Genomic DNA, 23,803 nt, shown 5'->3' with positions numbered 1-23,803 from the left:
TGGGGATTCTCATTCCTGAAACCCCATCAGATTTGGTGACCACCAGGAATGCATACTCTTTCCATTGCTCTTAAAATTCAAGGGCCCCTCTGTTAAACATTACAGATGACCCAGTCATTGATCTCTTCAGAGATGATGATAAGTCTGCACTATGATCATTTTTCCAGTGATATAGCCCCTAAATATGTCTTTTACAATACAGCCAAACCACATCATGAAAGCTGGACACTGGGTAAAAAGGACCCTATTATTAGAGCACTAAAGGACACTTCTTGTTTCTATAAACGCTATAAACATTTTCTGCCTAACTGGAATAGTCAAAAACTGCCCAAGTTCACATGATTATCTGCAAGATACCTGACAAACAGGATGGTTACCAATCCACAACACACAAGACTCCAGGCCACACTGCTCCAAGGGGAGCAGGGGCAGGAATGATAAGACTGTCTCTCCAGAAACACTTTAACAATGAGACAAAAAGTTATCCAAGGATCTGGTATTATATTACAACATCACCCACCCTTTATTCTGAGCACTTTTGTGCTTAGAAAAGTGCTCAGGACACTCATAACCTCCTTTTTCATCCCCTGTGCTGTTTGTGTGATAATTGCATGCTCCATGAATGTGTAATCTCTCTGTTTTACTCAAAAGCACAGGGAACTCAACAACAAGGTCATGTTTGTTGTCAAATGCATTGCAAAACCGTGACCGTACAACACTACAGTTTCATGATCCAGGCATTTTATGAACATCCAAAAAAATTGTCCCCAAAGTACATTCCTTTGGGGGTGTGAATTGGAATTCCACAACACTTCCCTTTGAACAGCTGATCAATCAGCTGCAGTGAAAGAAACAGATATTCATAGTCACTCCTTTGTATAAATCCATGCAATCTCACAAAACTCTTGGGCATTAGTCTCCAGTTGCATCAGTCTGAAGGTCTGAGGTTCTAATGCACCATGAGTCATAAAGCCTTCTCTACGATCTCTGGATAAGCTGACTCAACTGAAGCTATACCTGAAGCTGGACCTTTAGCGTGATTCTTCATGAAATCTGTCCACACAGAGTCATATGTCTTTGTCCGGAAACCCTGGACAAGCGGACTCAATGTCATGGTTGAATGTTCCACAAAAGCTCTACTTAAATGTGCAACACTGAGTCCCAGCAGTTGCCTGTACTCTCTGTGTATTAGGGGTGTAACACAATGCTATTACGTATTTGTATCTGTATGTGTTTAGTGTTCAAAATATTTGTATATATCTGTTTTCATATTCGGTCTATCCTGGAAGTGTTTTTTCAAATGTTAACCCTACCACTATTCTCTGCAAACACTAGAAAACACTGAGAAAAAAAAGCAGGACAGAAGGAATACAATTTTCATTAAAAAATTATAACAAATAGCAGTTTGGAGAACTTTTCTGAACCAGACATCCTTTGGAACTTTCTGAAAAATTTTCTGTCTTGAGTAGACTGCTTAACTCAAGTGAACCAAACGACTGAAAAAGAACAATATTCCTACCTTTGCCCGAACATTATATCCTAGTTTCATGTCTTTTTGCATGGTTTTTGAGTTGTAGTTGAGGTGGGTATTTTGCTAAAAACTGGCAACCCTCCCCACAAGGTTCAGTGAGCTGTTCTCTTCACTCCACATTAAAGTAAATATGTTGCACCCATGTGAATAATATATTGGTATTCAGTTACACCCCTACTGTGTGTGCTTGTCATTCCACCTCATTCCACTCATTATCCAATTGTCCTATCTATCAGTTATTTTCACTACACCTGTATATAGTATTTTCATTTGTCATATATTTTGTATTATATTGATGCATACTGTTCTTATGTTCTCTCTTGTGACAAAGGAGTTCTACAAACTATCAACTAATTCATCTAACTCTATACACTGTACAGCTCTTATATTTGCTTTTTTTTTAAACATTTTAACTCTGTACAGAAACAGTTTGCATTTTTGCACACTACATAGTAACTCTTTACACAGTACAGATTTGCTTTTTTAAATATATTCTGTTTGTGTATATTCATATTCTACATTACATTCCTCTAAAGGCTGCTATACTTTATCATAAAGTCTATTAGATTTTTATTATATTCTGTTTTTATTATATATGTGTATAGTTAGTTCGTTGTTGTTCTGGTCATTGTTGCACTGTGGGACGTGGAACTTAGGAAAAACATTTCACTACATTACATCACATGTATGTAATATGTAAGTGGCAAATAAAGAGCCTTGAACCTTGAACCTATTTTGATCTTAAATAATCCTTCAGACACGTCAAATTATTACTGTAAATTATTACATCGTGGCAATGCATTCTGTAATTATTTGGTACATTGGACCCGATTTACAGTAATAATAATAATAATAATAATAATAATAATAATAATAATAATAATAATTTACCCACCTCACATAACCTACAGCATATTGACAGAAACCTGAACAGCTGGTTCTCAGCTGAAGCCACAACAATCTGGAACTGTGAGTTGACATCTCAGGAGGTGTTACCCACTATTGACTTTCCTTACTGTACAAGAAAAGAATGGCTGTGGTGAACTGCAAGTTCATAGTGACCACTATCTCCCAGTAACTGAAGTGGAAAGCCAAGGCCTGCTGTAATAATAAAAGGCTCAGCTGAGGGTATGCGTCCTGCGATAGGTTAAAGAGCCTATTGATTCATTTCTACAAAGCCACCACTAAGCCTTTCCTCACCATCTCTGTACAGTCTGGTTTGGATCTGCCACCAATAATTAGTTGAAAAATGAATGTCACTCCTCCAGTAGTATCTTCATATACGTAATTTTGTGTCAACACCACCAGACACTAGGAAAGCTCCGTTCCACATGCTATCAGACTAATGAATGTTTAATCCATCCACATGTATGATGACAATGTTACTGTCAGCAGTATATAATAGTTGTTCACCATCTACTCATTGTCCACTTTATTAGGAACACCTGTACATCTGCACATTTGTGCAGTTATCTAATCAGCCAATCACGTGGCAGCAGCACAATGCATAAAATCATGCAGATACAGGTCAAGAGCTTCAGTTATTGTTCACATCAAACATCAGAATGAGGAAAAAATGTGATCTCTGTGACTTTAATCGTGGCATGGCTGTTGATGCCAGATGGGCTGGTTTGAGTATTTCAGAAACTGCTGATCTCTTGATCTTCACACACAACAGTCTCTAAAGTTTACACAGAATGGTAAACAAAAAATAAAAGTGTATATAATATTGGACAACTAAAAAATATGCACGCTTCCTTAATCAAATATAAGTGACAACATTATTAAACAACACTCAAATAAAAAAAAAAAAAAACTCTATAGCAAAGACCTTCAACATCCCTCTCAGTAAACTGGTCCAATAATATGCAGATGCAAAAGTAATGGAACCACAACTAATCATCCCTGGAAAGGTGTGCCACGCAAGATTTCATAACACATTCTCAGATAAGGAAAGTAAGAGAGAAAACAGCATTCATACAAAAAAAAAGAGTTGCAGGATAACCTGAAAGCAGCAGGAATAACACTTACACAGAATACAATAAGCAGTGAACTGCACCACAAACATCTCTATTCCTACACATCATGCAAAAGTCCACTGGCTAAAAAAGAAGCACAAAGATGTGCATCTAAATGTATAGATCAGAACTCTTTTGGAAAAAAGACAAAACCAAAAATAGAACTCTTTGTTTATAATTCAGCTTGTCATGATTGGAGAAAGAATGGTTGCCAGTATGATCCTAAGAACACCAGACCAACAATGAAGTAAGGAGTTTGGAGCTTCATAGCATCATGGTATGGGGCTGCTTCTCTGCAAAAGGTACTGGGGCATAACATGTCATTGACATGAACGGAGCAATGTATTGGGACATATTAGGAGAGAATTTAATCTCATCAGCCATGAAGCTGAATCTGGGCAGAAGATTGGTGTTTCAACAAGACAATGCCCCCAAATTTTCAGCCAAAACTACTCAAGAGTGGTTTCTATAAAAGAAGGTGAAGGTGCTTGCGTGGCCTAGCTGATCTCCTGACTTTATTTATGGAGGATTTTGAAATTGTGAGCCCATCAGAGGGACCCTAGTAACCTTGGGGAATTGAAGACAATTTGCCAAGAGGAATGGGCCAAAATTAACCCACAATGCTGTAAAAATTACATCTAATTACATCTTACCATAGAGATCTCAAAGCTGTAATTGCCAACAATGGCTTTGCCACAAAGAACAAATGTTGTTAATTTGTGGTGTCCAAATACTTTTTTCCCTATCAATTTCATTTTTTAACCATATCTTTTGTATACTTATGAATACATACACTCTTGTTCAAGAGTAAGGGATACTGCCGCAAATCAATTGGGACAATATGGGTTGCAAATTATTCCAAAGTGGAATAAAATACTGTTGTGGGTTTTTTTTTTTTTTTCAGTTTTTCACTTAGCTAGCATTTTCACACATCTAGCGCTGAATCTGTGTTCGCGATGTCAGATTACACTCTGTACTAGCAAGCTAGCTAACCTAATCACCAAGGTTAATCTTAAAGTTAGTTCTGTTAGATGACCGTAGACACTTAACTCACCAGGATTGTTAACATCAACTTGCTTTGAAGGGATTTTGAACCTTTACATTCCCGCTTACATTATCTCTGTTTACATCCGATTGATCAATCAGCATTAAAAAAAAAAAGTTCATGTATATGTAGACCTCAAGTGTTATAATAAACCCTGGTATAATAAACCACTTGATGGCAATTCATATGAAACTTCTATTTGATAACGAGAGGAGTAATTTTTTTAAAAAAATAATTAACCTGTTAAACAGAACAATAACAGATATGTACCTCTTCTGTGTCTGATTACTTTTACTACTGGAATTTTACGTGTTCTCTGCGTGTGCGTTTGAGTCACAATGAGCTCCTGGGACAATAAAATGGTTACGTAAGAAAAGATAGTTAAAGATTTGAATCTATTTAATGCAATTGTGACAAGTAACATTTTGAGGCAGATTCAAATATTATCTAACAGCTCAGTGTTTGATATTTGTTTGACCTTCATTGAGGAAGCAGAACTTGCAAACAGAAAAAAGACAAAAACTTTGACAAAACCATTATTTCTTGTGCAGATATTCCCAGATAGTGGCTTTTGATATCGGCAACATTACAAGGAGAAGAGGAGCAAACACATTATGTTGATTCATAATGTATACAACCAGAGCATCCTTGTTCCTGAATGTCAGGCAAACATAAATGATGAGCAAATTTATGTGTCATAAACTTTTGACTAGATTATATAATGTGCATATAAATAAAGACTTCTTAAATACTGCCCAGTTTAGGACACATATAAACAGTTCATTCAGAATATGCAATCAGAATGAGTTCAAATGGACTGATGAAATATCTTTTCATGTAATTATAGCCAGTGTTCACACATCTCACATTAGATTACATTGTGAACAATGACTTCTGCTAAAGATACTACATTATTACTTACTTTTTTTCCCCTTGTTAAACACGATTGGACCTTATTGTTTCTGTGATGCAGTGAGTTTGGCTCCTGCTGTCCATCACACCACAGTACAAGAAGAACTCCAATATTTACCTTCTCCAAGTTACTCAGGGTGCCTGAACAGTTCACTTTAACCACTGTCTATGTGAATTTTTGAATGAGAGTTAAACTAAGTTACATTAAGACAACTGAGTTAAAATCTGTGTACTTGGCCGATACAGTAAGATATTAATTGTGATTATCGATACTAACCATTAACTACTGCCAGAAAATGTCTTAGTTTGCTAGTTTTTGTTTCTTGTTGTGCTTATACCAATTATTAACAAATTAACACATTTACTATTAATGTTTTCCTAAAATGTTTTTTTAATTCAGGCAAAATCGGCTAGAAATGCTTACAACATGCTGAAAAGAAAACTAGCTGTTTATGCTATATTGCTTTATGCCGTTCTCTGTTGCATCACTGCATGATTTTTTGGCTTTAACTACCAAGTACACACATTTCGGATCATGGTAACTGAAAATCCTCTTCACAAAAATGAAGCAAGGTACAGTAATTCTGAGAAAACTGTGTCTTCAAGTGAATTGGCCTGACAGGTATAGTAGTCTATTAAATATATTAAAATGTTAAATATCACATAATGCGCACTATACTGCATTGTACTACAAAGAAGATTGTGGTGTATACAGTTTATACTGGTGCAGTATATGAGTATGTCATTTCAAACACATCCTCAGACTACCTTTACTGATCACTTGTGTGGGTGTCTTATGTCTGGCTTCTCAACTGTCCAATTGTCAGAGTGTCTGTGAATAAAAACTGCTAGAAGAAGGCAGTATTGTCAAAAATAACAGTAATTCTTGCAAATATTTTTCTCTGAGTTTATACATGGATTGCTAGTCTAAGTTTTAGGTGAATACTGCCACATACTGCAACAACAATAATAATAATATATAATAATAACCTTTGGATCAGAGAGTCAATTCTGTCTGGCATGTTCTGTCAGACATTAATGGAATTCTTGTCCGAACTTCAAACTTGAAATCCTTCAAATTTGTTTCAAATAATGGTCCTTAAAAGACAGCTGTCTTGATGCTACTAATTATCTAGCAATATCTAATTATGTAACTAAATTATTTTAAATAATTTCACCTGCCATTACCTGTACAGTACAGAAGGCAGGAAAGGGACACTATATCCTCTTGTCTGTCCCAGCAATTATTTATTTATTCACTGATTCATTAATCATGTGAGACAGGACAGTAGAAGGTCACTGCACTGTATGCATGCTGCAAACCTGGCCAGGACATGTTCAGTAAAAGAGTTTCTGTTCATAAAGCATTGACAGAATAAGATAAACATTTACTCAGAATATGTAGAGTTAACATTGGACCTTATTAGGCAAATGATATGTGAATATCAAAAATAAAAATAGGAGTAGTGGTGTGTTTCCATCACCTGTTAAAAGTTTTTAGTGCAACAACAATATGACACTAAAAGAACACCAGCTGAACACACACACACACACACACACAATCTAGCACTAGCAGCTCTGTACACATAGTAATAATCTGATAATAGTCTAGTCAGAATATATCTCTTGATTTGCACATCTAAACTGGGGTGGAGTAAGCTGACTGAGGCTGTCTAATTGAAAAATTTGTTAATTTGTATAAAAAAATCATTAAATCATTTGAAGAATCATTTCAGTACTTTCAGAATCGAAAAACTACATGATGTACATTCTACATGTTAGCATTTGCAAGACCACCAGGATTTGACTTTAACACATTCATCTGGCAAAATGTAAAAATTTGAGACTGGTAGATAACTGTAAATTTATCAGCCACCATCTTTAAAATTAAATTATTACATAGCAATTGCTTTTAGACAGTCAGTGTAGCAATTGTTGCAATTTTCTCCTTTTTCATGTCTGGGGGTAACCAGAATTTTAAATGTTATGAAAAGATGTAAAGATCGCAATCAAAAATTAAAGATAACATATTTTCGTTCATGAAAACATGTAGTTTTCAAAAATTCATATAATAGAAAATATCACAATTTCATCATGTGAAGGGTTTCCTGGGCCACAGTATATAAGATAGTGTTTGATGTATCTCCTTGAGCATGTGCATGTTGCCAGCTTGACTCCAAATTTTCTCAATGTCAGTTATTTATATTGGTCAGTTATAATACTGATAGAAGCTTACTATATGTAAACATGCCCTCTAACCAACCATATTCTGTGTTCTACAGTATGAGTATTCTGACCAATTTCAAAGATTCCAGATAAGTCTTTTAGGGACTGTTGCTAAATTGTGCCATTGTGACATATAACTGGTTCACCAGTTTGTTTTTAATACGTTGGCATATCACAGGGTGTAGTAACATAATTGCAATATGCTATTTTTGTCCATATCGTGCAGCCCTATGGGCAGATATGTAAATGAGCTCTTCTGTAAGGCTTATGTGTTCCCAGCTCAGTTAATGAGTCATAAGTGGCTTTGGGTATAAATGACCCGATTAGTCAGTTAGCCCCGCCTCCAACCCAAACACAGCTGCTCAGCTCGGCCCCTTTCCTTTAAAAGGAAACTTATGAGGCATATGTCCTTTCAGCAGAAGAGGTGGGGTTGGTTGCAGTGGCGTGTCCAGTGCAAACGCGGCACAAAATTAGGCATGGGGGTCATCAATGAATACTAGACATTGCTAACTACCTACTTCCAACTACCTACCATGATTTACACTGTAAAATGCAAATTGTTTTATTCTGTTTATATTTGTGTGCTCATTCATCTGTTATAACTGACAAGATTAGATAATCTTCACACATACTTTCAATAATGGCTCTGCTTTATATGCATTGATCTACAACATGGTAACGATGCTCTTATCCCAGCTGAGTAACTGAGAGAACTGTATCTGTGTGGGTATGGTGTGTATACATAAAAGTGTGAAATGATTAATAATTATACTAGTTGAAAATGAACAATGTAAATCAAGCCCATGTTAATGAGCATGAATGACAAAATGTATGACAATGAAATTAAGTAGATTTCAGTTGATTCAATTAAATGTACGTTTTGTAGAATGAACGAAGATGCAAGCAAATCTCAGATCTCAGATATTTTGGCTCAGCAGTTATTTTAGCTAAGTGCTACATGACATTTATTAACTCATTCTGTTATTCCATTAGGCTATTTCATGCATTAACTTTCCTGTGAATAAAAATGAAACTACATAATAAACTGATTTTCCCAATACCTCTGTTTCAGATGGTATTTTTATTTTTAAACATTTTATAATCAGGAATGGTAGTCACTTGCAATGCTAGCATGTTTAATGACTCTAGGTGGACTTGGCTTATATACATTATTAATTTATAAAATATTTATAATTAAGAATATTATTGTATAGTAATATCCATCCATCAATCCATTCTCTGTACTGCAGTGTCTACACAGGGTCACAGCTTAACCAGGAGCATATCCCAGGGGACTCAGGACACAAGGCAGGGGACACCCTGGACAGGGTGCCAACTCATCACAGGGCGCACACATTCACAAACCCAGTCACACACTACAGACAATTTTGAAATTCCAATCACCCTACAACGTATGTCTTTGGAAAGGGGGAGGAAACTGGAAACCCCAAAGCATAGGTAGAACATGCAAACTCCACGCACGCAGGGTAAGATCGAACCCTCAGCCCCGGAGGTGCGAGGCAACAGTGCTAACAACTAAGCCTCCATGTACCCCTGTATAGTAATCTAATTATTATATATGGAAATTAAATTGTTTTTGCATTGTATTTAACCAATAAGGTGGGGGAAGACTTTTTATTTGCCATAACCAAAATCAATGTATACGTCACTGACACTAGCAGCAGCAACAAAATGTGAACACATAGCATTAGTTCTACAACTAACAAATTAATGGATTGATCAACTACCACTTCAGAGGCATCAGAAGAGGCATCACATTTTAGTGTGGGTCAGTGCCACTCCACCAATTCAAGGTTTACTGTCTATGCCGAGGCCACTCACACCTAGGGGTAATTTAGCGCAGCCAATATGCCTACCTGCATGTTTTTGGGAGGTGGGCGGAAACCAGAGAACCTGGAGGAAACCCAGATGACCTCAAGGAGAACACGCAAAACTCTGCACAGACAGTAACGCGAGCTCAGGATCAAACCAAGGACCCTGGAGCCGTACTTTCCCTAAGCCGTTGTTTTATACCGTATACTGTGTGGTCTTTTCTGACACACACTCACACACACACACACACACAAACACACACACTATGAAAGTTTTATGCCAACCTGGGCAGTGTCGTAAATCATGCATGCAGAAGGGCATGTTTCACAGAGACAGAGCTGCAGGTCACAGCCACACACACACACACACACACACACACTCTCTCTCTCTCTCTCTCTCTCTGCTGCATTTAGACAGCACAAATATCTAACAGCTGAAAGGTAAAAGCCCTGTGCTTCAGATATGCCCCCTTTTTTTATTAGCCATATTTTTTACATTCTAACGCACAGCTTTTTTTTGTTATAAGAGCCTGAATGAATCACACAAACACTGTTATTATTAAGTTTAAATTACTGTACTTTTATAACGTTGAATGTTTTAATCAGTTGAAAAAGGAAACCTAAGGCACATATTTAGGCAATGTTCATTTTTGCTGCATCAAAAATGTATCATATGGAGGTACCACTATATGGAAATCGTAGTGAATTGGAATTTTTTATGTATTGTTACACCCCTATTGCATAGCAGTGTACTGTATTTTGCTTAATTTTGGGCAGTGTTTCCCCAGTGCTCTCCATGTTGAGCCTATAGTAGCTAGCTTGCAGTACAGTTCTGCTATAAAATACATAGCTCCAGCGTTCCAGTCTCTGACTCTGAAATGACCTTTTGCCAGCTGTGCAATTTCAGTACAACCAGCGCTACTGTCTGGATATACTGCTATACCCAACAGATTGGAGTTCCCACCCTTAATGCAACTATAACCAAGAAACCAAGGACCATTTCTCCATTTCCATTTCCATTTTGCTGTTTGCTTTCTCTACTCAATTGTTATAAAATAATATTGATCAATTATTTTATTGTGTTGTCAAGCTCAATAATTGCTGTCTTTTGCAAGCAATTGAGTTAATACAGAATAAAGAGAAAGAAAAGTAAGTTGGAACAAATAAAATGAAAATAAAATGAAAAAGAGAAGGAGAGGCAGACTAGGAAGGGTGAAGCATGGTGGGAAAAACAGAAAAAAAGATGTGAGAGTGAAAGAAAGAAAGAAAGTGGATAGAAAGATACAGCTTTATTGCTTCATTATTATGATAATGACAGCACCCTGACTATATCATCACACTAGAGACAAACTGCACACATTGCAGCTTAAGTGTGTGTGTTTGTGTGTGTGTGTGTGTTAGCAAACTGTTCTCTGAGAGGTGCTAATTTTGAGGAAGTAAACTACAAAAAAGATCTGTATGCAGCACAAACACAGCTGACATCTTCATCTCTCATTAAGTACTGCTTTTATTTCATCAGTTATCAAACACTATTACATTTTTTTTCAAATAGTCAAAATGTGTCCCAGTCAGAAGGCAGCTCTCTAGACAGGATTTCTGTGCAGCAATCATGTGCTTCTAAAATAATAACTAATAACCCATACAGAAAGCAGCTACTGACCTCTGAGCTGCCTTATTTTGTACAAACTTGAGAGCAGCATCACATATATCCTTTTCAATGTAGGCAGTCTTCTAATTCTGTTCGCCCAATCAGAAATATCCATGAATTCCAATAGATATAGTGAACCAAACTGTCATTCAGAAGACTATGTTTACAAATGTAAAGCGATTTTTTTCATCGCGTAGCCAACAGCCATATTTGTGTTTGTAGAGTAGTTAAATTCAATTAGCTAATATAACACAACCTCAGAACTTAGTTTATGTGGCTAGTTGGCTATCTAGCTACTGTAGCTACTAACTTGTAAATAAAAATGCAAAAAAGTGTAGGGTGCAAAAAAAAAAAAAAAAAAACAACCAAAAAGAAATTTACTTATTATGCTGAACTGAGAACATTAGCGAAAACAAAAACACAGACAACATGCACATTAATGACATTTTCGCCCCAAGTTGGCTCACACCAAGGTACACAAAACGTTATATATTCCATCGTGTAATATGTACTTTCAGTGGACAATGCTTGCTTAGTTTTTTACTTCTAGTTTCTCCTTCAAAGACATTTAATAATTAACCTTGTTCAGTTTTATTACACCCTTCACATGCGCCTAAACAGTCACTGCTGATCACAAGTTGTGGATGTATCAGTCTCGGATGCACACCAAATCTACGGGGCATTTCACTACGTGTAATCACTTGACATGGCTATCTGTGATAGGCTGCACAAATCTACAGTCTTGGCTAGAAAGAAATCAGCCCAGACCACTACTTCATACACCACATGTATTTCTTCTAATGACCAGTGGAAGTTGCTGTTGATCTTGGTGCCAATATAATAAAAAAATAATCAACAAGCTGAATTTGTTAACAGCAAAAAAGAGCATATGGATGGCACTGCTAGCCCATTCATACCAGATGGCCCTGCTGGATACACTAGGCTATGTACTGTACACTCGTACGTCATGTAGAATAGTACAGAAGCATGTGATGGTGTTTTAATATAATAAGGATCAGCTGAATGAAATGTTAGACTTGGCTTGGATAACTGATTGGATAATCGCTATGGCTGACACACTGGTAAGAGCGCTAATTAGAAATGAATTCCAGCATTTGAGAAAAGACAGAGCTTTGAAATGTGTCTTACCTCAATGAGGAAGTCACCGGTCCGAAGCCCCGCCTCCCATGCAACTCCACCCTCATCCACTGACTCCAGATACTGAAGGGCAGGAAAAGCAGGAGTAGGTGTAAACTCCTCGATGGGTGTGTCCGCTTTTGAGTGCATTGGGAGGTAGAAATGAGAAAATTTGCAGACAGTTAAAATGGGTTTGATTGAGTGATAGAGTGCATGATAGTGTGTGTGTATCAGTGTATCAGAATGGGTGTGAATCCTTGTTGGGATGGAATTGTTCATTTTTTGGGAAGATGTGGAGGGGAAGTGGATTTGCTTTTGTTCCCTTTATTAAGTTATTCAGCCTAATGAGGTTAAAATGGGAGTGTATTAGTGCATTCATGAGTTTAAAGGAACGGCTTGGCCAGAGATGATATTCAGACAGTCTTTCTCTTACCCCATATATGGTTGGCCAAAGCAAGAGCTGAGACATGTTTGGTGTATGAAGTTTGCTTCTTTAGTCTTGCACTGGAGCTAATGTCGCTAACAAGTAATGAAAGCATTTGGCCTCCGTTTGGACATCAAACATTCACCTTAAGAGACATCTTTTAGTTATATATTTAGTTATATATATATATATATATTTAGTAATACCATTTCTATGTAAATATTCTTAAAATAGAAGAATAAAACTGTATTTTGAAACATATTACAATCAGGATCACATCCAACATACCATTCCTCTTTCATTTCTTGTGTGAGCTTGTCCAATACTTATGCAACGTGACACCGAACTATATGCTGAGGAAGAACTTGATTCTGACTTCAACATGGCCGCTACTACTGTTTCTACCCTTGTGAAGTCCTTCTGTCCGGTTTATAAAAAATACAGTATCATACAGTGGCAGAAATCACATAAGCAAGTGTTAGATTAATGAACAATTCGACATAGTTCAAGTCTGTTAATAAGTTAGATTAGTGTTTCCCAGTTTTCTTGCTCCTTTTTCCTCTTGCTCTGCACATATTATTGTTTCCTGCTGTAAGACACATTAAATTATATAAAATGCAACCAAAGGTCAGGATGTAAAGTCTTAAAGTCTACAATCATATAAATAGAGCACGGATATTATTACAATCACAAACCAGATTCTGCTTGATTCTATTTTAGTTTTAAAGAATTGTACAAATTTGACAAGTGTGTAGTGAAGTGTTCCTAATTCCTTTTTATCTATTCTCTGTATTCTGCCCAGTTTGTGATAAACAACACACACCCATACCTACACGCTCCCCCCCCCAACACACACACATTTAGAAGTTTTGTAAATATTCAGAAGAAAATTGTGCTGTTTTTAGAAAGTGTTTTTAATATTACAGAGTAATATTCCATCTCCATCCCACACTCCCTTCTTTTCTTTTATTCCCTCATCTTAGCATCACTTCAATCACAATCACTAACATTAAAAGTGTTAAGCTTTTGATATAAAAATACTTTTAAAAAACCCTACTTTGAACTTCACGACCACACAAATACACACACGCACACGAACACACACCCACACACACATACACCCACACACCCACATGCATTGAATGAGAAACGTGTGACTCTCTTGCTTGCGCTCCTATCTGATAGACACTAAATCATCCATCAGTAACTTCATAAATTTGCCTCACATGCTCTCTGAAACCTGTGCACTGTGTGTGTGTATGTGTGCATAATGTTAGTTATATTCTTCTATAGTAACAGAAGAGTAATAGGAAAATAATGCTCTTGTTATGCATGAAGGAAAGGGCTAGTGCATGAGGAGAACGTTCTGAACTAACAGACTACTGCACTGACAGCCAAGTAGTTATGTCTTCCTGTCCTGATAGGTTGGATGTTAGTGGTCATTTCTTTTTCTTATGTTTATAGAGCTTGGGAGGCTGCAGACACTGGAGCTTTATCTCTGAGGTGACACCAGAATATAAGGAGAACTTCACCAAATATTACAAAAAGTCTTCTGATTTCAACGTCACTGACCCCACCTGTAACTACGCTGAACCTACACATAGGATATGTCACATTTTCTATTAAGTACAAACACTAATTTAAAATAAAGTTGCTCAGGACTGGACCAAGGATGAAATCTGTTTTTAAATTTGTTCTTAAAGAAATAACATGGTTGTTATGGTGTGTTTGGTTATCATTAGCAGGAGTGTGAGGATCATGATGATGAGGAATGTGAGAAATGAAGTATAATCAAAACTTCAAGGTCTCAGAGGTCTGGATTACTAAACTCTAGATTCAACGTGCACACCTTTGTTCTTAATGGCATGATGTAGTTGTTTGGAGAAGAAACATTAGGGGACTACAAAGACTTATTACAATAGGTGTAGCTGTTGTGGTGTGTTTCAGCAGGAGTGTCAGATAATGGTGATGATAGTGATGATGACAGATGAACTGAAATTACTACATTACCTCCCCAGCAGAGTTATTGGACTGATGGTATTCTTAGTTTGTGACCTAGTGAACCAGTATGAGAATGTATTTATTGTTAGAGACTTCTAAGCACTTTTGTAAGTCGCTCTGGAACGGTGGTCTGCCAAATGCCATAAATGTAAACGTAACTGAAATGGACCAGAAGTATGCACTGGAATTAGGTGGAAGATATGTGTGTTTTGATACAAATCAACAGTGATTTGCACCAAAACACTCATATCAAGTGCATGATGATGATGATGATGAAGGTGAGAACTGAGGTGAAAATATCTGGAGTAAAAATCTGCATTAATGCATATGTTTGTGTGTTTGGGGTGGGATGATGATGATGATGATGATGATGAAGGAGTCACCCAACATAGAGCAACAATGTAGACTCGATTGCTCTCAATCCAGATTACTAATCCAGACATTTTTCTTGTGGTTAATAGCTTAATGTGGGTGTTTTAGGGTGTTTGATGTGTAATAGTAAGATTAGAGTTGACATGATGATGATGCCTATGATGATGATGATGATGACGATGATGATATTTTAAGTCCACACCTCTGTTTCTGTGGTGATTAATGCTAATATTAAAGGTGTGATGGTGATGGTGATGGTGATGATGATGATGATGATGATGATGATGGTGAAGGTGTGAACCTAAATAGACCCAAAACGTGGACTGGATTGACACATGATCTCAATCCAGATTGCTCATCTCTGGATTAATGGCATGATGTGGGTGTTCTGGTGTCTCATTAGAAGGGTAGCTCTAATGATGATGATGGTGATGATGATACTGATGATTATGATGATGTAAAGTGAAATTTAATAATATGGACATGACTGAGAAAATTTGGCTTGAGGAAATGAAGTGGGTGTCTGAGAGCAGACTTGTGAGATGGATAATGATGGTGATGATGATGATGATGATGGTGGTGGTGGTGGTGGTGGTGGTGACGAAGGTAGGAACTCTGGCTTACCTTTCGCTCCTCTCAGCACGAAGCCGAATCCCTCGTTCTCCTTCTTGTGCAGCACCACGGTCTTTTCATCGATGGCGCAGTCGCTGCGGAGGAAATTGCGAACGTAGCGTCCGTTATTGCATCCCATCATCCTCATCATGGCCACCGCCTTGCGGCCCGAGTGCACGTTCATCATGATGGAAGGTAAGGGAGGACGGACAGGAGGGATGGAAAAGATGGATGGGTGGATGGATGGCTGTGTTTCAAATTAATGGAGGGGTTAACGCATCCCCTCTTTTCCTCCGTCCCTCGGAGAGCGAGTCGCTCACCGAGGCCTCGTCGCTAAAAACAACCATCACCGGCTCGATGAATAAATGATGAAATAAATGATGAAGAGCGGCAGCAGAGGAACCAGAGGAAACGGAGAGAGGAAAAATGAGTGCAGGGAGTGATGGCAGCACACAAGCGCAAGGATCGTGCGAGTGAGTGTGTGTCATCAGCAGCCAAGAAGCAGTGGTGACATTTTCATTCCTGCGATCCTTTTGGCAGCATGAAGAAGCGAGTGTGTAAGAGCAGGAGAGAATTTCTCTCTCTCTCTCTCTGTCCCTCTCTCTCTCTCCCCCTCCCTCCCTCATTTCTCTCTCACTCTCACTCTCTCTTCTTCACTATCTCTCTCTCTTGCTCTTTTACGTAACATTGTGTATTACTCAGTCAGCATCATTTCCAGTCTGAACATGTATATGCAGTTTTATTATACAGTAATATCTGTCTAATAATAATAATAATAATGATAATAATAATAAGTAAATAACTTTCATCTTAATAATAAAACTCATCATATGTCTATAAAGGTTACAAGTTGCTTCCTGGGTGTGTGTGTGTGTGTGTGTGTGTGTGAGAGAGAGAGAGAGAGAGAGAATAAGTGTATATGTGCGAGCATGAGTGTGTGTATGAGTGTGAGTATGAGAGACTTTTGCAGTCCTAGCAACAGAGCGGAGGATGCTTAGTTGCCCTGGCAACCAAGTCTGTTTTTTTTTTTTTTTAAGATGCCGTGCTGATGGAGGTTCAGGTGATCATGTGATCTAAATTTCACACACAGGTGAATTTATTTTTGTGAATTCTGTGACAGTGTTTTAAATCCCATAAGATGGGCAAATGATGACACAACTTTTAAAATCTATCAAAAACAGTTTCCTTAAACTGAAAGAATCTCATCAGTAAATTTGTAGAGTTTTGTATTTTTGGTCTTAAGGGAGCATGCACGAGATCGTCAGGCAAAGATGCAATGTCACACACACATAATATGCTTTGATATTGTGTATAGGCAACACTAAAACTTCTCAGTATGGATTGAAATAAGCATGACCCATCATCACCACACAGAAATGGAGTAAGATGTTGTGCATGTCACTAGACATGTTTGTTCTTTTTATGAGCTGACACAAAGTGTGAGAAGCTAGAATGCAAATTGTGGATGACAGCGTGGTCAACAGGGTTGCCAGGGTCGCAGTTTTTATGCCACATTAGGATAGTTTTGGAACAAAGTTGTGGGTGCAGTTAGCAAGGTGGCATTGGAATTGAGCAATTTCCACAAACATAGGCTATAGCAAACAAAGGGAATGTGTAAATTCAGATATTGTATTTATGATGACCGGAGCTATTTCTGTTGTATGACGCATTGCAAAGATTGGGAGAGGAAAAGAGGGATTATGAAGTGGACAATGTCCGTACTAGGCAATGACAAAAAAAATTGTACTGCAGTTATTGGAAATCAAATATTTTTGGATGGATTAGCGAATGCCCAAGGAGTCAGGGAACCCCAAGGATCTGCAGAGCCTCTGCGTAAGTTCACTCTTATTAACCACCCAGGGTCAAACGGCCAAAATGAAGAGATAGCCTACACAATAACTTTGAACATATCACAAAAAACATCATTAAACCTTCAAAGTGAGTGTTTATCAGTTTTCTGTCAGACCTTGGCGGTTGAATTGTCTGTATTTTTTTAACATGGTGCAGACTTTGTTGTGCGTCCTTAAACCTCTACTTCATTCACGCAGAATTGTATGTTCTATTTGTTTTATAATCGAATCCGGTGTGTTATTTTATTTTTAAATAATCAGTATTGTCTAATGTCCCCAGAGCCCTACTGGGGTATGTCCCCAGGGCCCTATTGTCTCATAATCCATCCCTGACCATGGTGACCTTGTATTCCATACAAAGACTGAGAAAAAGAAAAAAAAAATTGTCTCCTTTTTCAGTGCTCAAGCTTTTTGGACTAGTTTTGGGTCTTTTAGGTCTGTGGGGTTTTTGAAATGGAAATTATGCTGAGACTTGGCAACCCTGGTGGTCAACTAATTGTTCTCCATGAACTCGTCCTTCATGTCTGTGTTCCGCTGAACATGCAGATATGGACAAGCTTTAATTTTTTTTTTTTTCAATTTTCCGCTACCTTGGTTTTTGGCTTTTGTCCAATTATGTCATTGACCATCTTGCACTACGATAACTTGTTTAAGATTTAACAGTGGAATGTGTAAAAAATATGGTGAGGCCTTCAAAAATTCTGGAACAATATCAAAGCTTAGGATAATTTCAGCTATGTGTGACTCTCAGCTCTGAATGGAAAGAACAAATGGGCAACAAAATCTGGCTAAATATGCTGTATTGTATGTTGCTTAAGCTGGGCTAACATATTAAGGAGTGAGGAAATGAAGGCTACATTACTGCTAGCGACATCTATTGCAGTGAAACAGCCTTTATGTTTCTCGTTCATTCAATAAAGCCTTGTTGACCTTAAACGGCAATTTGTTTAAATTAACTTTGGGTTAGTCGGTTAATTACCAACTAACAGTGGTCCATTGATGGTCATAAGAACTTTCCAAATGTATCTTTAGTAATGACCCAAAAAAATTCTTATTCACAATTATTGGTCTATTCAGTCTTTCTTCATCAGATCCCTCTATCTCCTCTTGCATTCCGGCTGCAGACAGTTTGCAGTTCATGCAAAATTTAACGCACCTTCTGTCAGTGTAAAAAAAAAAGAAAGAAAGAAAAAAAACCCAGATGAATATTTAACGCAGTGTTGTGTTTCAGCCCCCCAGGGAAAATTCAGCTAGAGTTTGAGAAAAAACAGGCTGAATTATCTCATTAAAAACCAATCTCACTGCAGCAGCACATTTGGGTCAGTGCTGCAGAGAAATAGATATTATAAATGTCTGCATCAGAAACAACAAGCTGGGCTTTTCAGCAGTTTTTACACTTCTGATGTCACTGTCAATTTTACAGTCTCAAGAACACTGTGTGTGTGTGTGTGTGTGTGTGTGTGTGTGTGTGCATTGGTGTCTTACGCATATTTTTATGCATGACTGACTGGATGGAAAATACTACTGACAGTTCATACATCCATACATTATTTCTGGCCTATTAATTCCACTCTGCAAATAAAGAATCACTGTAAAGGAAAGAGAAGTTTCAAAAACCTTCTAGGACTAGATTGCTAGAGCCTGTTCCCTGAACATTAACCATAATCTTCTTCTTCTTCTTCTTCTTAGTTATTGGTCATTAAATGTTGTGCTTTAAATCTTTTTGAATATATATTTTTCTCGGGTCCTTAACTGTATACTGCTTCTAAGTATAGGCATTATTACTTCTTATGAAATGATATACCAATATAGTACCATTATTGTTTTTGAACAGCACCTGAAATTATTTTAGTCACTAAGGTAATTAATGAGTTAGCTAAAATGATGAGATTAAATGATTTGTTTCACTGCAACAGGCCTCAGAAAGTATATAAAGTACTGTGCAAAAGTTTTAAGCGCTCTTTATTTCATTAAAAAATGTGCCGTATATGTTTATTTTATGCCTGCTGCATTAGTGCATTAATGCAAGAGAAAAGAAAAAAAAAGATTTCCAATATGATTTATTTAGAAAAATTCAATGTTAGTCAGATTTTTTTTTTGTTTAGTACTGGATCATATTAAGTAAATGACCATGTTTTGGAGTTTATCTGCAGAGACAGAAGAACTGTAGCAGGTTCTTTAGAAAGCCGGGAACAACAATGTACCTATGGGACAATGTACCTATGGGAAATTATGTTTTGTTAATATTTTCTCATGGGTTTTTACCATTTTTCGTTCAAAATAAAAATTATTTTGATACTTAGAAACTTCATTATGAAGGCATCTTGTGTTACACAATGTCTTTAGATGTGCATAAGCATTTTGTACAGTGCTCAACATTAAGAAAAAAAATTCTTATAGTAACTTAACCAATCAATTGCACTCTTATAATAAATTTCACTTCTGTGGAATTAAGTATATATGTCCAATGGGCCTCATTTATCAATCTTTTGGTAAAGTTGTTTATAAATATTTGCATAGGCCAAACTGAACACAAATTTTCCGCAAGATTTACTAACTTTTCGGAAGCGCTTATCTTCTTCGTACTTGTGCGCATATGTTGGTCACATGTAAAGTGTAAAGCTCGTTCCTGACACACCTCATTTGCATTTAGTGACGCCCCAAAAACTATACACGGAGGGCTGGAAACATTAAATTACTACCAAAAAGTGAAAGAAAAGGTAGAAAGGCAGAAATGGAAGCTATTTTGACTCACTTCTGTGTCAATAAACAATTTTTAGAAGTGTAAGAGCACAGGTCAAAATCTAGAGACAAATTACAGAAAAGGTGAATTAGGTGTAAACTGAGGTGACAAGACAATAGTGTAGGATGAAAACAGAGGAGAAAAAAAGGTCTACACTGTACCCTGGTGATCATGCACACCAAGCATGTCACACTGGAAAAGTGGTATTTTAAAATTGCTCTAAGTGTCTCAGCACAGTGTTGCACGGTGTTCAAAGAAGATGCTGTGGTAAATGGAACCGATTTATAAGCCAGCTTTCGTCCAAAAAAAAAAAAACATACTGGTCTTATTATTACTGCAGCTAATTAATGCTATGCTACACCTAACTCTAACCCTAACTGTAATATCAGTAACCAAAAGGAAACCTTTTGCCTCTTGTAGATTTTTAAATGAAAGATCAAGGTCAAATCTGTCAGATATACCCATCCTTGTGGGGACATTTGGACCCTACCAAGATAGAAAAACATGCCACCCCTGACACACACACACAAAAACGCATACATTATGTCTGTGTGTCTTATATGCAAGCTATACGATATGACATATATTCTGTTATGAATTAATATGGATTTATACGATGGCTGTACCTGGAGGCATCAAAGCTGTCATATGATCCCACGGTGTAATGCCTGAATAGCTTCTTTTTATCTGTCCGATCTATTCGGCTCTCTGGGGAAAAATAAAATCATTAAAACACTTAAAGAGACATGTTATAATCAAAACATCATTACACATAAAAACCCTGAACATTAGTGTTTTATTTGAAAGTTTAGAACTAACTGCAACCACGTGTGGTTTAGGATAATATATCTAATTTACACATTTTTCATCAGACAACAATGATTTGAATATTTTCCATTACATTTTTTTTAATAGTTAATTTCTTCTATTGTCCACATTTAAAGTTGTGTTATCTACATCCACAAACATAGACACTATAACAGCCCCACACACACACACACACACACACACACACACACACACACACACACACACACACACAGGTGTGTAGGCTTACGTGGTCTGTCCTCGTTTGTTTTGGCAGGAATTTCTTCCAAACAATTAGCTGGAAACCAGCCGACACGGCCGCGAGCGCTGCCTTCCCAGTAGCCACCTTCACCAATACTGAGAACTGAGACAGCCAAAAATCAATTAACTATTCTCCTCTGAGACTTGTTATTGTTATTGATCTGTTACTTTACACTGAGACAGAGCCAGTTTTCAGCCATTCACTTCATTTTGTAACAAGTGTATGCTTCTAACACACAGTGTTGATTGCTGTGGTATCTTAATGACATTTTAGCCACTGAAAACACCGGAGCTGTGTCTTTCATGCTGTGATCTACTTTAATACTTAAAAGTGTTTAATACAGGTGTGTCACACTCATTTGAGCACAATGCACATAGTCCAATCAAGTGGGAATTCCCATTGCCAGTGTGCAAGGTGCATACAGAAGAGCTAATATCATGAACCAGGGTTGCCAGGTTTCAGAAAAATTTCCAGCCCAACTACATCAAAAGACCTGAAACAAGTCCCAGAATTTTCTTTCTTTTTCCCAGCCTTTGTGTGAGAAACAAGGTCACTGTGGTGTACATGCATTTGTGATGTACTGACATTACCCGCTACCCATAATGTCCCTTTCCCTCTCCCAATACATGAAATGCAATACAATTTACAATAGAAATGGTTCTTGACATCACAGATACACTGTATGCACTTACACTTACACTTATGCCTTTGTTTGTAGAAATTCATTTGATTTAATTCTGATTATTTTCTATTAAAAAACAAGATCTTATCGGCTGCTGATTATTTTTAAACTAGCGTAATTTGGTGTAAAGCAACCCTGTCATTAAGTGTCCTGTCTGCTGCTCCTCCTCCACTGAAAATGTCCATGCAGTGAACATGGGGCAGCGTGAGTCCACTATTTGTGGTTGTTGCAGGTCCCATTTTTGACCACTAGGTGCATTAATAACTCTAAAGAGCTAAGAAGGGCAGTTAGCCTAAAGACTGTGCATCATCTAAAATATATGGAGTTGTGAATGAGGACTTTATGAAGATTAAGATCTGTTTAATGGCTGATATATATGGTTTTGCCGCTATGGATTAGCCAACCTGTAACTTAAGTGGACTTAATTGTGTTTGTCTTATATGTCATGAATCTACACAAAAAGCCCATTTTTACATGATCAGATTTTAAGCTTGCTACTGAATAGTTACATATCTTTACAATATTAGCACATTTTAGCAGTACAATTTATGGCTCTATTTTGTCCTCTAGTGAAATAAGAAGGTCTACAAGGTGATTTTTGATTTAGAACATGGATTTTAAATTCACTTTGAGGGCCATATTAGAGCCTTTATGGGGCTGGTCCTGGCCTGCAGGCTGTTGGTTTGACATCCTGTTTTACTATGTAGTACTCTAGAAGATTAGTAGAGAACAGACTTTGCTTCAGTACATGAGAGGTTTGTAGATTCAAACACTAACCATATTTTATTTTGGGAAAATGCACATGATGTAAGCAACCCCTTCCATTTCATAGTCCATGATGGAACCCATATACACACTAAACAGTTATGTATATACAAACACTGTCTAGTACATAAGTACTGCATGTGAATTGAGACATGCCTTAAGGGACCTGCATCCGTGTGTGTGTGTGCATGTGTGTGTGTCTGAATGTGCCTGTGGGTGTGTGCTGACCTTTGACCCTGTCATTTTTATACAGTGTGATTTCTCCCTCTGCCTGAGGCTGATAGGGTCGCACTGCGACAAAATGGCGACCGGGGACGGCACTATACAGCTTCCTTCTTGACCCCGAACCATCAAGACTTGTATTCGCTCTGAGGAAGATAGGAAGAGCAGAATTAAAATTGTTCAACTGTAGTACCTTTCTTTAGGGACTGAATTTGAGAGTCTTGTTATGATAAAACATCCCATCTCATGCAAACATCATTGGGACCCGAAACATAACTATCATATTCAACTGTGATTTTTCCTCATGCTACATAACAGGACTGTTCTACTTTGCTGAGTTAGGTCTATCTACAAAACGGAGACCAGTGTGTAGATGGACATGTGTTCAAGTTCATATATTTAAGTATTACTGGGTAGGTCTCTAACACTCAAACATGGTTTAATGATAGTTTAATGATTGCAGACAAAAAAGTGAGATTTTCTCTAATATCCTATCAAGTTAGTGTATGTCCACTAGCTATTTGGCAGTAACAGTGAAGATTATGAACATTTACAGTATAAATATGACTTTAAAAAAATCCTGTCAGGTCAGCTGACTTTAGCGAGCTGGCTAAGAAATCAGATAAAATTCATGTGGATATATAAATTTCAGATATCACTATTAGGAAATACTTTTTTATTACATGTACATGTTTTATTACATTCCAACAAACA

General features: G+C 37.3%; 1 protein-coding gene across 1 annotated transcript in view; it reads right to left on the bottom strand.

Annotated features, from left to right (window-relative positions):
• The window catches only part of LOC113526575 (SH3 and multiple ankyrin repeat domains protein 2), an 88,210-nt gene that overhangs the window by 33,383 nt on the left and 31,024 nt on the right, over positions 1–23,803 (bottom strand). Inside the window, exons 11-15 of the mRNA XM_026913756.3 lie at positions 23,096–23,235; positions 21,409–21,522; positions 20,978–21,059; positions 15,771–15,853; positions 12,362–12,486 (exon numbers count right to left, since the gene is read on the bottom strand). Coding sequence (XP_026769557.2) covers positions 12,362–12,486; positions 15,771–15,853; positions 20,978–21,059; positions 21,409–21,522; positions 23,096–23,235 — 544 coding nt within the window. The remainder of the gene's footprint in view (positions 1–12,361; positions 12,487–15,770; positions 15,854–20,977; positions 21,060–21,408; positions 21,523–23,095; positions 23,236–23,803) is intronic.

Source organism: Pangasianodon hypophthalmus, chromosome 6 (genome assembly GCF_027358585.1).
Source record: "Pangasianodon hypophthalmus isolate fPanHyp1 chromosome 6, fPanHyp1.pri, whole genome shotgun sequence".
NCBI lineage: Eukaryota > Metazoa > Chordata > Actinopteri > Siluriformes > Pangasiidae > Pangasianodon > Pangasianodon hypophthalmus.
Note: the sequence above shows the minus strand (reverse complement) of the source record. Positions and strands in the feature narration are given on the sequence as shown.